The following is a 10,075-nucleotide window of genomic DNA, read 5'->3' on the forward strand; positions in this document are numbered from 1 at the left end:
CCGACTTAATATTGTAGCAGACCATGCCGTTTTGCTGATTTTGTTTGCTCTCATTAGGTCTTGATGTGATCATTGACCTCTCTTTTATGTGACTGGTTTCTATTGTTTACAAGTATGGAAACATGTTTTGTTGCTCTGCTCTTGCTATCGAGACGTGTTTCGTTTGGGTATTTTACGGTTTGTTATAGTTGAGACAACATTTATGTACTTGGAAAAAAGGAGATTAAACTCAGTTTTATATTTATGGATTTGGAGAAAAAAGAAAACTCGGTTTGAAAAGTCATGAGGTGAGCAATCTGTTGAGACCTTGTCATCAAACTCATCAGTGGAGTCAAGAACTATTCGCCTTGTTGGACTTCTTCTTCCCTTTGTTGGCATACGATAGTTAAATGCATATTCCTTCTCTTTAGCTTTTCAAGCTTTTTATCACTACCTTCATTATCATTGACAATAGAAAGTGAAATAAGAAAGTGAAGAAAAACGTTGGTGAAGAAGAAGAAGTTTGTTAATTTTTGGCAAAAAAAAATAAAAAAAAGGAAATAAACAAGATTTAAAAGATTTTAGGAATACTTTATAACTGTTTTTAGCTAGATTTTCGGATTTTGTTTACAAATCTAGTAGAACTTACATTCTACCAAAGTTAGAAAAGAGATGAAGTGGTAGATGTGAAAAACTGAGATCGTAGAGAAAGGAAAAGTGTGAAGAAAGTATGTTCTGCCGAGGCAGATATGATAACTTTTATTATGCCTTATAATCTACCAAATATACAGAACATAGAAGAAAATGTAGATTTGTTATTCTGTATTAGTAGGTCGAAATGTTTTGGTGTATTGTGCATTACCTTGGGTAGATCATTGTGTCTTAGGTAGACTGTATATTCTAAGTCGTCGTAGATGGTAGATTTGATATACTAACACCTTTAGCCTATTTTTAAATTTACTATTCCAAATATTTTTTGAATCCAAAAATATTTTTTATATATGCACATTCTTGACTACTTTATGTTTTATATTTTTCTTAATTTTTTTTGCATTGTAAATATATTGATATGAATTTTTATTTATAAGAAGGGTAATGAAAATACAAAAGTGACAAAATTTGATTTTATACTAAGGGGACAATAGTTTAGTTTACTTGTTCCGTTTTCCCAAAATTCCCCATCATTAGTGTAGATGTATAGTTAGAGAAATATATGGTAAGACTTTAACGAGACCAAAAAAATAGTTAAGTCTAATGAAAAAGTCCAACAATTTTTCATAGATAGATTTTTCAAAATTCCTTCCCTTTTAATAGTATAGATATATATGATTAGTTGGATATAAATTAAATGAAATATAATATAATCTTAAAGTTTTAATTTAGAGAAATACTTTTCTTATTTAAGAGCAAATTGTGATTTAAGAGTAAACAACGAAAACAACATACTAGGATGTGAAAATACATAAAGAACTTGAACGTTTTTTTAGAGACTTGATCTTCACGACCTTTCTTTCCTTTCTCTACCCTGGGTTCAGTATGCAACCCTAGTCATAGTCACAGAAATCTCCAAAGTCTTCATCTGAATAATAAGTATCATCATAATCCCAATTATCTTCATATGCCGAGAAATCACTATGGGCCTCGGAACAATTATCATCATGATGATTCCACTCTTCGTCTGAATCATCGTCGTCATCATCAGAATCCTCTTCCGATTCATAGCTTTCACTTGTGTCATCATCCTCATCATCAGAATCCTCATCTGATTCATAGCTTTCACTTGTGTCATCATCAGGAGTATCATTATGATCTGAATACACTTCATATCCATAGCAATCACTCGAGTTCTGTGCAAAAGAACAACTATGATCCCTATGCATTTCATATCCATAGAAGTCACTTGTCTCCTCTCCATAAGTATCATCATTATCAAAGTCCCATTTGTATGGGTAGCCATCACTGAAGTAATCAACATCCCAATTCTCATCATAGTCGTCATAAAAATCACTCCAATCCACCATTGATTCAATATGAATCTCTTGAACTCAAACTGCAAGAAAGTGAAAAGACAAGACCAGTTATCACCATCACCGTCTAGAAGTAATAGAGCTAGAAATAAAGATAAAAATAATATATGAAGCATCAATGGCCAAGGGATTATACTTCAGAGACGCGTAGCTACAGAGATTATGATGCATGCTCATATTATTAAAATAACAAGAAACAAGATGGAACATAAATAGAATCTTTCTATCCTTTCTCACAAAAGGGAAAGTGAGTGAAGAAGTTAAACAAGAAAATCAAATCCTAGTTGATAAATTAAAAACACACTTACAGAGTCGACAAGGGGACCAGTTACTGTAAGGAGATTACTTCCTGACACATATATATATATATATAAAGAAAACGAAGGCATCTCATATAAAACGCGCAGGAATACACACACAGTCTTGACTTGATTAACACTCGACCATAACTACGAATTAATAAATGCTAAGTTAGTCTATGTTCCTCGAGCCACTCTATTGTCCTCTCCTCGAGTCTTTATATCATCAGGATCTACATGCATTGTGCATAGAAACTCTACGTGACAGGTTACACTACTATAAATGATCAGTAGTTTCATAACCATGAAGATTCACCAGGTATGACTAAAATCGTTATAAAGGTAAAACAAAATTAATTAGAAGTGGAGACTCATGTCATCATCTTACAAAGACAGTTTAGTATGTTCTTTATAAAACATTGTATGCAAATTTACATTGTATCGATACTAAATAGAAGAGAACTTAAAATATACTTATAAGGTCATATTATGATAAAAACACTTAAACGTAATTGCTACGAAAGCAGAGTACTCTGTTTTTCTTTTGCATCAATTCTTCACCATATGTCTCTTTGTTTCAAATCCTATTCCGTATTTTCTCACAAGAACAAAGTTCGCCTTAAACTCTCTAGATTTAATTTATTTTTGTAACACCCTTAAACTCTAGCAAATCTTAGACATAACCTTAAATCTCAAAAACAACATACATGTAAGAAACAAAGCCTCTCCCTTTATTATTGTGATCGACTCTATATTCGACCAGTTTTTATAATAAGAACGACATAAACTCAAATAAGTAACAACATCAGGATCTTATCCATTTCAAATCATCATAATCCCATTCCCAGTAATCTTCATAGTAATCACTCCAGTCATCATCATATTCATAGTGATCACTCGAGTCCTCTGAATGAGCGTCATCGCGATGGACACAATCATCTCCATATGCATTGTCATTCTGAAACTTCTTTATAAGCTTCACCATCGTGCTGATGCCGTTCCCCATCTTAGAAAATAGTGGCCTGTCCCGTTCAAACTGCATGAAAATATAAACTAGATCAATTCTTTATTTTAGGGAGAACAACAAAATAACTAGTTACTGCCCATATATTTGATCGAATCCAAGAGATCAAAGAATAAATTATCAATGGGTAAGAGATTGGCCTTCAGAGACACCTAGATAAAGAGATTCACTCCCACCATGCATAACTACACTACTATGTTGAACTAGGAAGAACATAATAGATTACACGTTATCTGCCTTCTTTTTCAATATTGAAGGTGAGAAACCAACATCGATCCAGAGAAAAGAAACTGAAGGAAAAAATTACTTACTGAGCCTGCAAGAGAGTTCCACAATCCTCATGAGGATCTTAGATATATATATATATATAAGAAGAATAAAGCATGCATCTTGAAAGAGGTGCGGTAATATGAATAGCCTTGGATCATCGTGAATTGATACTCACCCATAATTGCGAATTAGTGGAGGTACCCAATGTGCCTATTTTTCTCAGCCATAAACAAATAAATTATTGTATCCTCATTTATATGCGAGTCACCCAGACACTACATTAGAATTCCATCCATCTACACTTATGATGCAATGTTTGGATGACTTTCACATATGCACTTCAAATATCTTCTAAGTGATGAAAAATAGGATGATTAAATGCCGGAGCACAGAAGGTTTAGAGACCTAAACCCTGAACCACAACATACAAATCCAGTTCCCGAAAACATTTCCAATATGATTACTCAACTTAAAACTACGCATTTTTCTTACCTGTGAAGGAAAGATAAGAAACTCATTAACATTAACATCACTCTGCTGGAGTTTCTTTATGAAAATCAAAAGATCTCGAACTATCATCATTCAGCTTTACTCAAGAAAATAAAAGCACAGACACAACTCAAGCAAACTCTGGAGCAAATTACTCTAGAAAACTAACTGAGTCCACGAGGTGGAAGAGTAGAGGATGGCTGGTTACATGATTACACTAACGCAGAAAAAAAAGAAACATCCAAGTTCGTCACCACACTCTTTTAATTAAGACACAAAAATTGCTTTTCAATCAAGTAACCTAGATTAAACCATGTTCATCGAAACCAAGGGGCTCAGAGTTCACCTCAATCCTTTAGCATATGCAGTCTCATACTCGAGAATCAGGAGCCAGTCTTCATTTCTCCATATCCTTTTTTTCAAATCGTATTCACTACTTTTTTAGAAGCATAAAAGAAAGCACTAAATCTCTAAAAGGTGGAGAAAAATGAACTATGAGCCAAAATGATTGTCCACTTACTCAAGGCATCAATTGTAAAAGAGAATCAAACGGCAAGTGCATGAAAAAAAAAGATAAAAAAGGCATGACCATATACATTTTCAAGCTTCTTAAAAAGGGTTTTTCTAATCTACCACATTTTGTTCAGGCACATAGAAATTACATTGTCTTATAGTAACCTAGATTTAAACCGTTTGTTCACAAAAACCATGGGATACAACGGTGCAGATGTTAAGAAACATGACTTGTTTATCCAAACAACATCACAAAACCAAAGATTGCAAACGAAGAGACACCAGAACACCAAACAAAAACTCCAAATGCTTAACAACTCGAGAACATTAAATAACATCATCAAACGAGATAGTAGCTTTTGCAGCCGAGACCTCCGATTTTTTTTGTTTCTGCAACTGAACTTCCAAGTCTGAGCACTTCTGCTTCAAACCCTTCAACTCTTCCTCAATTTCTCGCATTTGAGACTCACCAGCCTCCTCTTTCTCCTTCTTTTCCGACATCTCAACAAGTTTCTTATCCAGCCAATCCAACTTGAATCCAGCGTTAGTCAGAGATCCCAGTGCGGCATATGCCTTGTCCAGATCAGTTGTCAAGATCTCGTGAGGCGGCTGGCGCAGAGTCTCAATGAGACTAAGTAGCAAGCTCATGTAACCTGTCCTAAGATTTGGGTTCTCTGTATGGAACTCAGATGCAATCTCTGGTGTCTTTCAAACAAATGGCTTACAAATTCCACCTGAGAGTGGTAACAAAACCATAAAGTAGAGAGTATTTTTAGGAACTTACTAGAGAAAACATAATATTTGTCTCTCGTGGCTGAAATCTAAATAACTTATACGCAAAGTATGTAACGTTGTTAAAATCTAACCTGTGAAGGAAGAAGTTGAAACCCATTAACATCTATGGTTTCTGTCATTGTTGAAGTTTCCTCTGCTACATCTAACTTGCCGATCACTTCAAGAACCTCTATCTCAGCAACAATTTTGAGTTCTCCGTTTACCAGGAACCCACTCTCTTTGATTTCATTAAGGGGAAACATAGAGAGACGACCCCAACGGGGAGTCTCCGCATCAAACCACTTTTCTGCATCTGTAAAATACACATAATAATCAGTTCATTTTCATTGAATAAAGCATTGTAACAACTACTCTCATGTGGACTGAACAACAATGTTCACAACTTGGCACAAAACTTCAAAACTAATCTAAAACCACCCAACACAAAACACCCTCGAGAGCCTTACACAACACTATAGAATCTTTCAAACCAAACAAGACTCACAACTGAAAGATTAAGTGACTTGTCTTTCTGATACTATCATTTCAAAACAACTTTGAGAGAGGAACAATTGCTAAGGGAGCAGAGGGAAAAAAAGTATACCATTTTGTCTGGAACGTTTTGAGGAGCTTTGGTTTACAATGTTTAGGAGATATCGGGCTTGTCTTCTCCATCCAAATGGCAAAGATTTATAATCGGCGACGTCAAGAAACAGAAACAGGTAATCAGCGTTATTACCCTTGGGATAGGCACAAAGACGCCTGCACGAACAAAAGAATCAGCTTTACACTACTGCATGTGGAGTAGTATATAACCTAAAAATCTACATGGAGGAAAACACTTACCATTTGCATCCACCGGCTACAAATGGATCAGAATAAAGTTTCTCAGATCGCAAAGAGGAGAAATTCTTAATCGCCCAGGTGATCCTCTTTCTTAATTGCCTCCCCATGATTCCTCTGCAATCAACTAGCAAAACATGAATAGAAAAAAAACCTAGAGGATCAGTGTGTAGCCTAGTAGAGATTCAAACAAATATAGATGCAGAGAAGAAAAATAACTGATAGAAAAAAAGATACTTACTGAGCCAGCGAGAGAATCCACATTGCTCATGAGGTTCTTTGATAGATATAAGAAGAATGCAGCATGCATCTTGAAAGATGTGCGGGAATATGAATAGCCTTGGCTAATCGTGAATTGATACTCAGCCATAATTGCGAACTAGTGGAAAGTACCAATGTGCCTATTTCTCTCAGTAATAAACAAATAAAATATATATATATGCAATTTCATACTAAGTCATCTAGATTCTAGACATTGCATCAGAAGTCCATTCACATATGATGGTTTATTTCCCTATGACCAAAGGTTTCAGAGACCTAACACGAAAAACCAAAACATACAAATTCAATTCCTGAAACAAAACATTTCCAATTTGATTACTCAACTCAAAACTAATTTTCTTACATGTTAAGGAAGCATGAGAAACTCGTTCACATCCACAAACTATGCTGGAGTTTCTTTGTGAAAATCACTAGATCTCTAACCATTATCATTCAGCTTTATATTGAGAAAATAAAAACACAGCCCCAGATTGATAAAGCTACCCACTCAAGCACAGTACCAGATTGATAAAGCTACCACTCAAGCACAGTACGGAGCAAACTACTCTAGAAAACGAACAGAGTCCAAGAGGTTGACGAGTAGAGGATGACTGGTTAGATTGCCTCCTCGTTCTGCATTCAATCATCAAGAGTTTCACAGATACTATTTTTTCCTTGTCATTAAAATTCCTTGCTAGTATAAAAAGACCATAGATGGTCCTCCTAGGTTGGTAGGGATAGTTTTACTGCTACGAAACAAAGAAGGGAGGAGTAATATAGTTTCAACACAATCAAAAGCAGTCTCAAAATCAGCAAACAACATCATCGAACGAGAGAGGAGCTCTTGCAGCCAAAGCCTCCGCCTTTTCCTTCTGCAGCTGAATTTCAAGATTTACGAACATCAGCTTCAGCTTCTGCAACTCTTCCTCCATTGTTCGTAGCCGAGCCTCACTACCCTTTTCCTTCTTCTTCTTCTCAGAAACCTCATCCAGCTTTATCTTCAGCCAATCCAATTTAAAGCCAACATCAATCAGATCAGCCAGCGTGTCATCAGCATTGCTCAGATCATCCACGGAGAGCTTCTCTGGTGGCTGGCAGAGCATCTCGATGAGGTTAAAGAGTTCATTCATGTAAGCTCTTCTGATCTCTTGGTTCTTTGGACGGAAGCCTAATGCTATGTCCGGGTGTCTTTTGAATATGTGGCTCACTGATTCAACCTGCAAAAGTGAGAACAATGTAAACTGTATTGGAACATGATTGTGTAGACTGAAACCTGAAATATTCACCATTCTTACCTGTGAAGATAAAACCTGAAAACCATTAACATGTTTGGTTTCCTTTACTGGTTGAACCTCCTCCGGAAAATCATTGGAAGCCTCAGTAACAGATGCTACTTTATTACACTTCATATCACCATCCTCTTCTCTCTGAGAGGCGACCTCAAATTTGTTTAGAGAGCCTACATCTCTGTCACTGACACCGGAAACAAGAGACGAAGTATTATCATCACCCTGATCATTTTCAATTACATCATCATCCCCTGGATCCTCTATAGGCGCATTATCATAATCCACATTGGAAACCTCAGTCTCAGATGCCACATTGTTACACTTCATACCACAGTTTCTTACTGTAAGAGATCCGTCCTTCAAAGAACCTTTTTCACTACTTCCATCTTCAGAAACAAGAGATGAAGCATCATCATCATCATCATCAGAGCCCTCTTCCAATGGACCATCATCATCTGAGCCTTCTTGAGATGCGCCATCATCATCATCATCAACATTCTCTTCAGATGCACCATCATCATCCAAACCCTCTTGAGATGCATCAACACAGGGAATCCCCTGAGAGACATCAAAGTCTACTACTTTCTCTTGAGAGGATGCAGCATTCTGAGATTTTCCAGCAGCAACTTGGCTTCCTTCATTACAGCTCAGAGGTTGAATAATCTTCACAGTTTCCACAACAACTGGAAAAAGGTGTAGTTCAGCGACAATAACAATTTTGTCACCAACCAGAAATTTATTATCTCTGTAACGAACTGTTGAAAGGGGGATGAACTCTTTAAACCCCCAAACGCTACTACTTGCATCGAACCACCGTTGCCCTTCTGCCATTTACACAACAACACAAACAATAAACACATCTCATCAAATGGTGAAAACAATATATATATCTCAGAAATATTGTCTTGGAATGGAGAAACTCACCTAATACTTTTGTTTCACTTCTCCAGACCTTATTAACAAGAGTGAGGCGAAACTTCAATACTCTTCTCCATCCTGATGGTAAAGATTCAGGATTTACAATACCCAGATACAGAGATAAGTGTCTGCACTTCTCATACCCCTTGGGGTAAGCAATTATATGCCAATTGCAACCGGCGAAGACGAAAGGGCGAGAGAAGCTAGGCTCGTCTTGCAAATCGGAGAAGTTTTTCAAAACCCATGTGAATCTCTTATCAACTTGCTCACCCATTGAAATAGAGGATGATAGAGAATCGAATTGGGAAGTGAGAGCACGAAGGCACAACTAGACCCTAGAAACTGAATTGGATTACAAAGTTTGTGAAAAGTGTCTCCAGTGGACTCAAAGACTGTGATAGAAAATTAGGGTTGAAATGAAAGGAAAGGGCTCTTTTTAAGCAGTACAAATTCAAATAAGAATCAAACCAAACCAAACCAAATTGTTTCGAAAAAAAAAATGGTTAACTCAAACCAAACCAAACCACGGTCGGTTTAGAAACATTACTCAACAGTCCCGATAAATTTCCTCTCTTGTTCTGAGCCAACGTTTCTTCTTCTTTGGAGGGTTTTCTTTACAGAACTTTCAACCTGCAAGGATGTAGATTAAACTTCAATCTTTGGAGCCCTGAAGACAGTAATCTGTTTTCCAGTTCTGTCCGTGAAAACAAACATCTCTTCAACTTTTTAATTTAATTTTCAAATACCTGTTTTGTTCCATTGGCATTGTTCACAGGTGAGGTTTTCTTGAGTGAATCATTAGACTCGGCTCGGCAGCATTATCATCAAATGTGCCAATTACTTCGAAAACATCCAAATCTGCAACAATCATCACTTGTCCATTCACGAGAAATCCACCATCATTCTCTTCAAGTTTGAAAAGAGGAAGCATTGCTGAAAAGCCATAAGTTGTAGACTTTCCATCAAAACAGTGCTCTGTTTCTGCAACATTTCATAAATATATAATAGAAACATGCATGAATAACATAAAAATTTCAAGGCTGATCATCCCAAACAAACACTTGATAAAATAAAACAAGAACAACGCGTGAGCAACAAGAAAAGTTCAAGGCTGATCCCAAAACAACACACAGCACATCCCCTATATATTATCTGTGAAACATTACAACTTCTTTTTGTATACACGTGTCATCACTAAGATGATTCTTAGAATTATTAGAGAAATAGGTTGGTCCATCTAATTATATACTAAGTTTTTTATTAAACTAACCATAAATTCATTATTAATGTCATTTATTATTTCCTTAAATAAAGATTACAAAATTGCCTAATGTGGGTAAAGTATATATGATAATTAATGATTTTGAATAATAAAGATCTGATAAAAAA

The 10,075-nt window shown here is 36.0% G+C and overlaps 3 protein-coding genes across 3 annotated transcripts; all 3 read right to left on the minus strand.

Annotated features, from left to right (window-relative positions):
- Positions 1-1,523: 1,523 nt before the first annotated feature.
- On the minus strand, positions 1,524-2,000 carry LOC106297730 (prostatic spermine-binding protein-like). Its single transcript, XM_013733915.1, has one exon. It carries the CDS (start codon positions 1,998-2,000, stop codon positions 1,524-1,526), a length of 477 nt encoding a protein of 158 aa, XP_013589369.1.
- Positions 2,001-4,777: 2,777 nt separating this feature from the next.
- LOC106299860 (MATH domain and coiled-coil domain-containing protein At3g58360-like) lies at positions 4,778-6,633 on the minus strand. Its single transcript, XM_013735868.1, is given in 6 exon segments — positions 4,778-5,302; positions 5,305-5,335; positions 5,468-5,688; positions 5,980-6,137; positions 6,222-6,345; positions 6,460-6,633. Coding segments are annotated over 5 exon segments (891 nt in total). The 5' UTR covers positions 6,329-6,345; positions 6,460-6,633; the 3' UTR covers positions 4,778-4,928.
- Positions 6,634-6,705: 72 nt separating this feature from the next.
- Positions 6,706-9,075, minus strand: LOC106299859 (protein RESTRICTED TEV MOVEMENT 3-like). The gene is made up of 3 exons (XM_013735867.1): positions 8,693-9,075; positions 7,775-8,592; positions 6,706-7,696 (listed from the first exon to the last, which is right to left on the minus strand). The coding sequence occupies exons 1-3, from the start codon at positions 8,958-8,960 to the stop codon at positions 7,289-7,291; spliced, it is 1,494 nt and encodes a 497-aa protein (XP_013591321.1). The 5' UTR covers positions 8,961-9,075; the 3' UTR covers positions 6,706-7,288.
- Between the last annotated feature and the right edge of the window lie 1,000 nt (positions 9,076-10,075).

Source organism: Brassica oleracea, chromosome C6 (genome assembly GCF_000695525.1).
Source record: "Brassica oleracea var. oleracea cultivar TO1000 chromosome C6, BOL, whole genome shotgun sequence".
NCBI lineage: Eukaryota > Viridiplantae > Streptophyta > Magnoliopsida > Brassicales > Brassicaceae > Brassica > Brassica oleracea.

Coding starts and splice junctions, on each gene's coding strand:
- LOC106299859 (XM_013735867.1), bottom strand. CDS start 8,960: ATGGGTGAGCAAGTTGATAAGAGATTCACATGGGTTTTGAAAAACTTC. Junction 8,593..8,692: donor AAGTGAAACAAAAGTATTAG/GTGAGTTTCTCC, acceptor TGTAAATGGCAG/AAGGGCAACGGTGGTTCGAT. Junction 7,697..7,774: donor TTCAGGTTTTATCTTCACAG/GTAAGAATGGTG, acceptor TCACTTTTGCAG/GTTGAATCAGTGAGCCACAT.
- LOC106297730 (XM_013733915.1), bottom strand. CDS start 2,000: ATGGTGGATTGGAGTGATTTTTATGACGACTATGATGAGAATTGGGAT.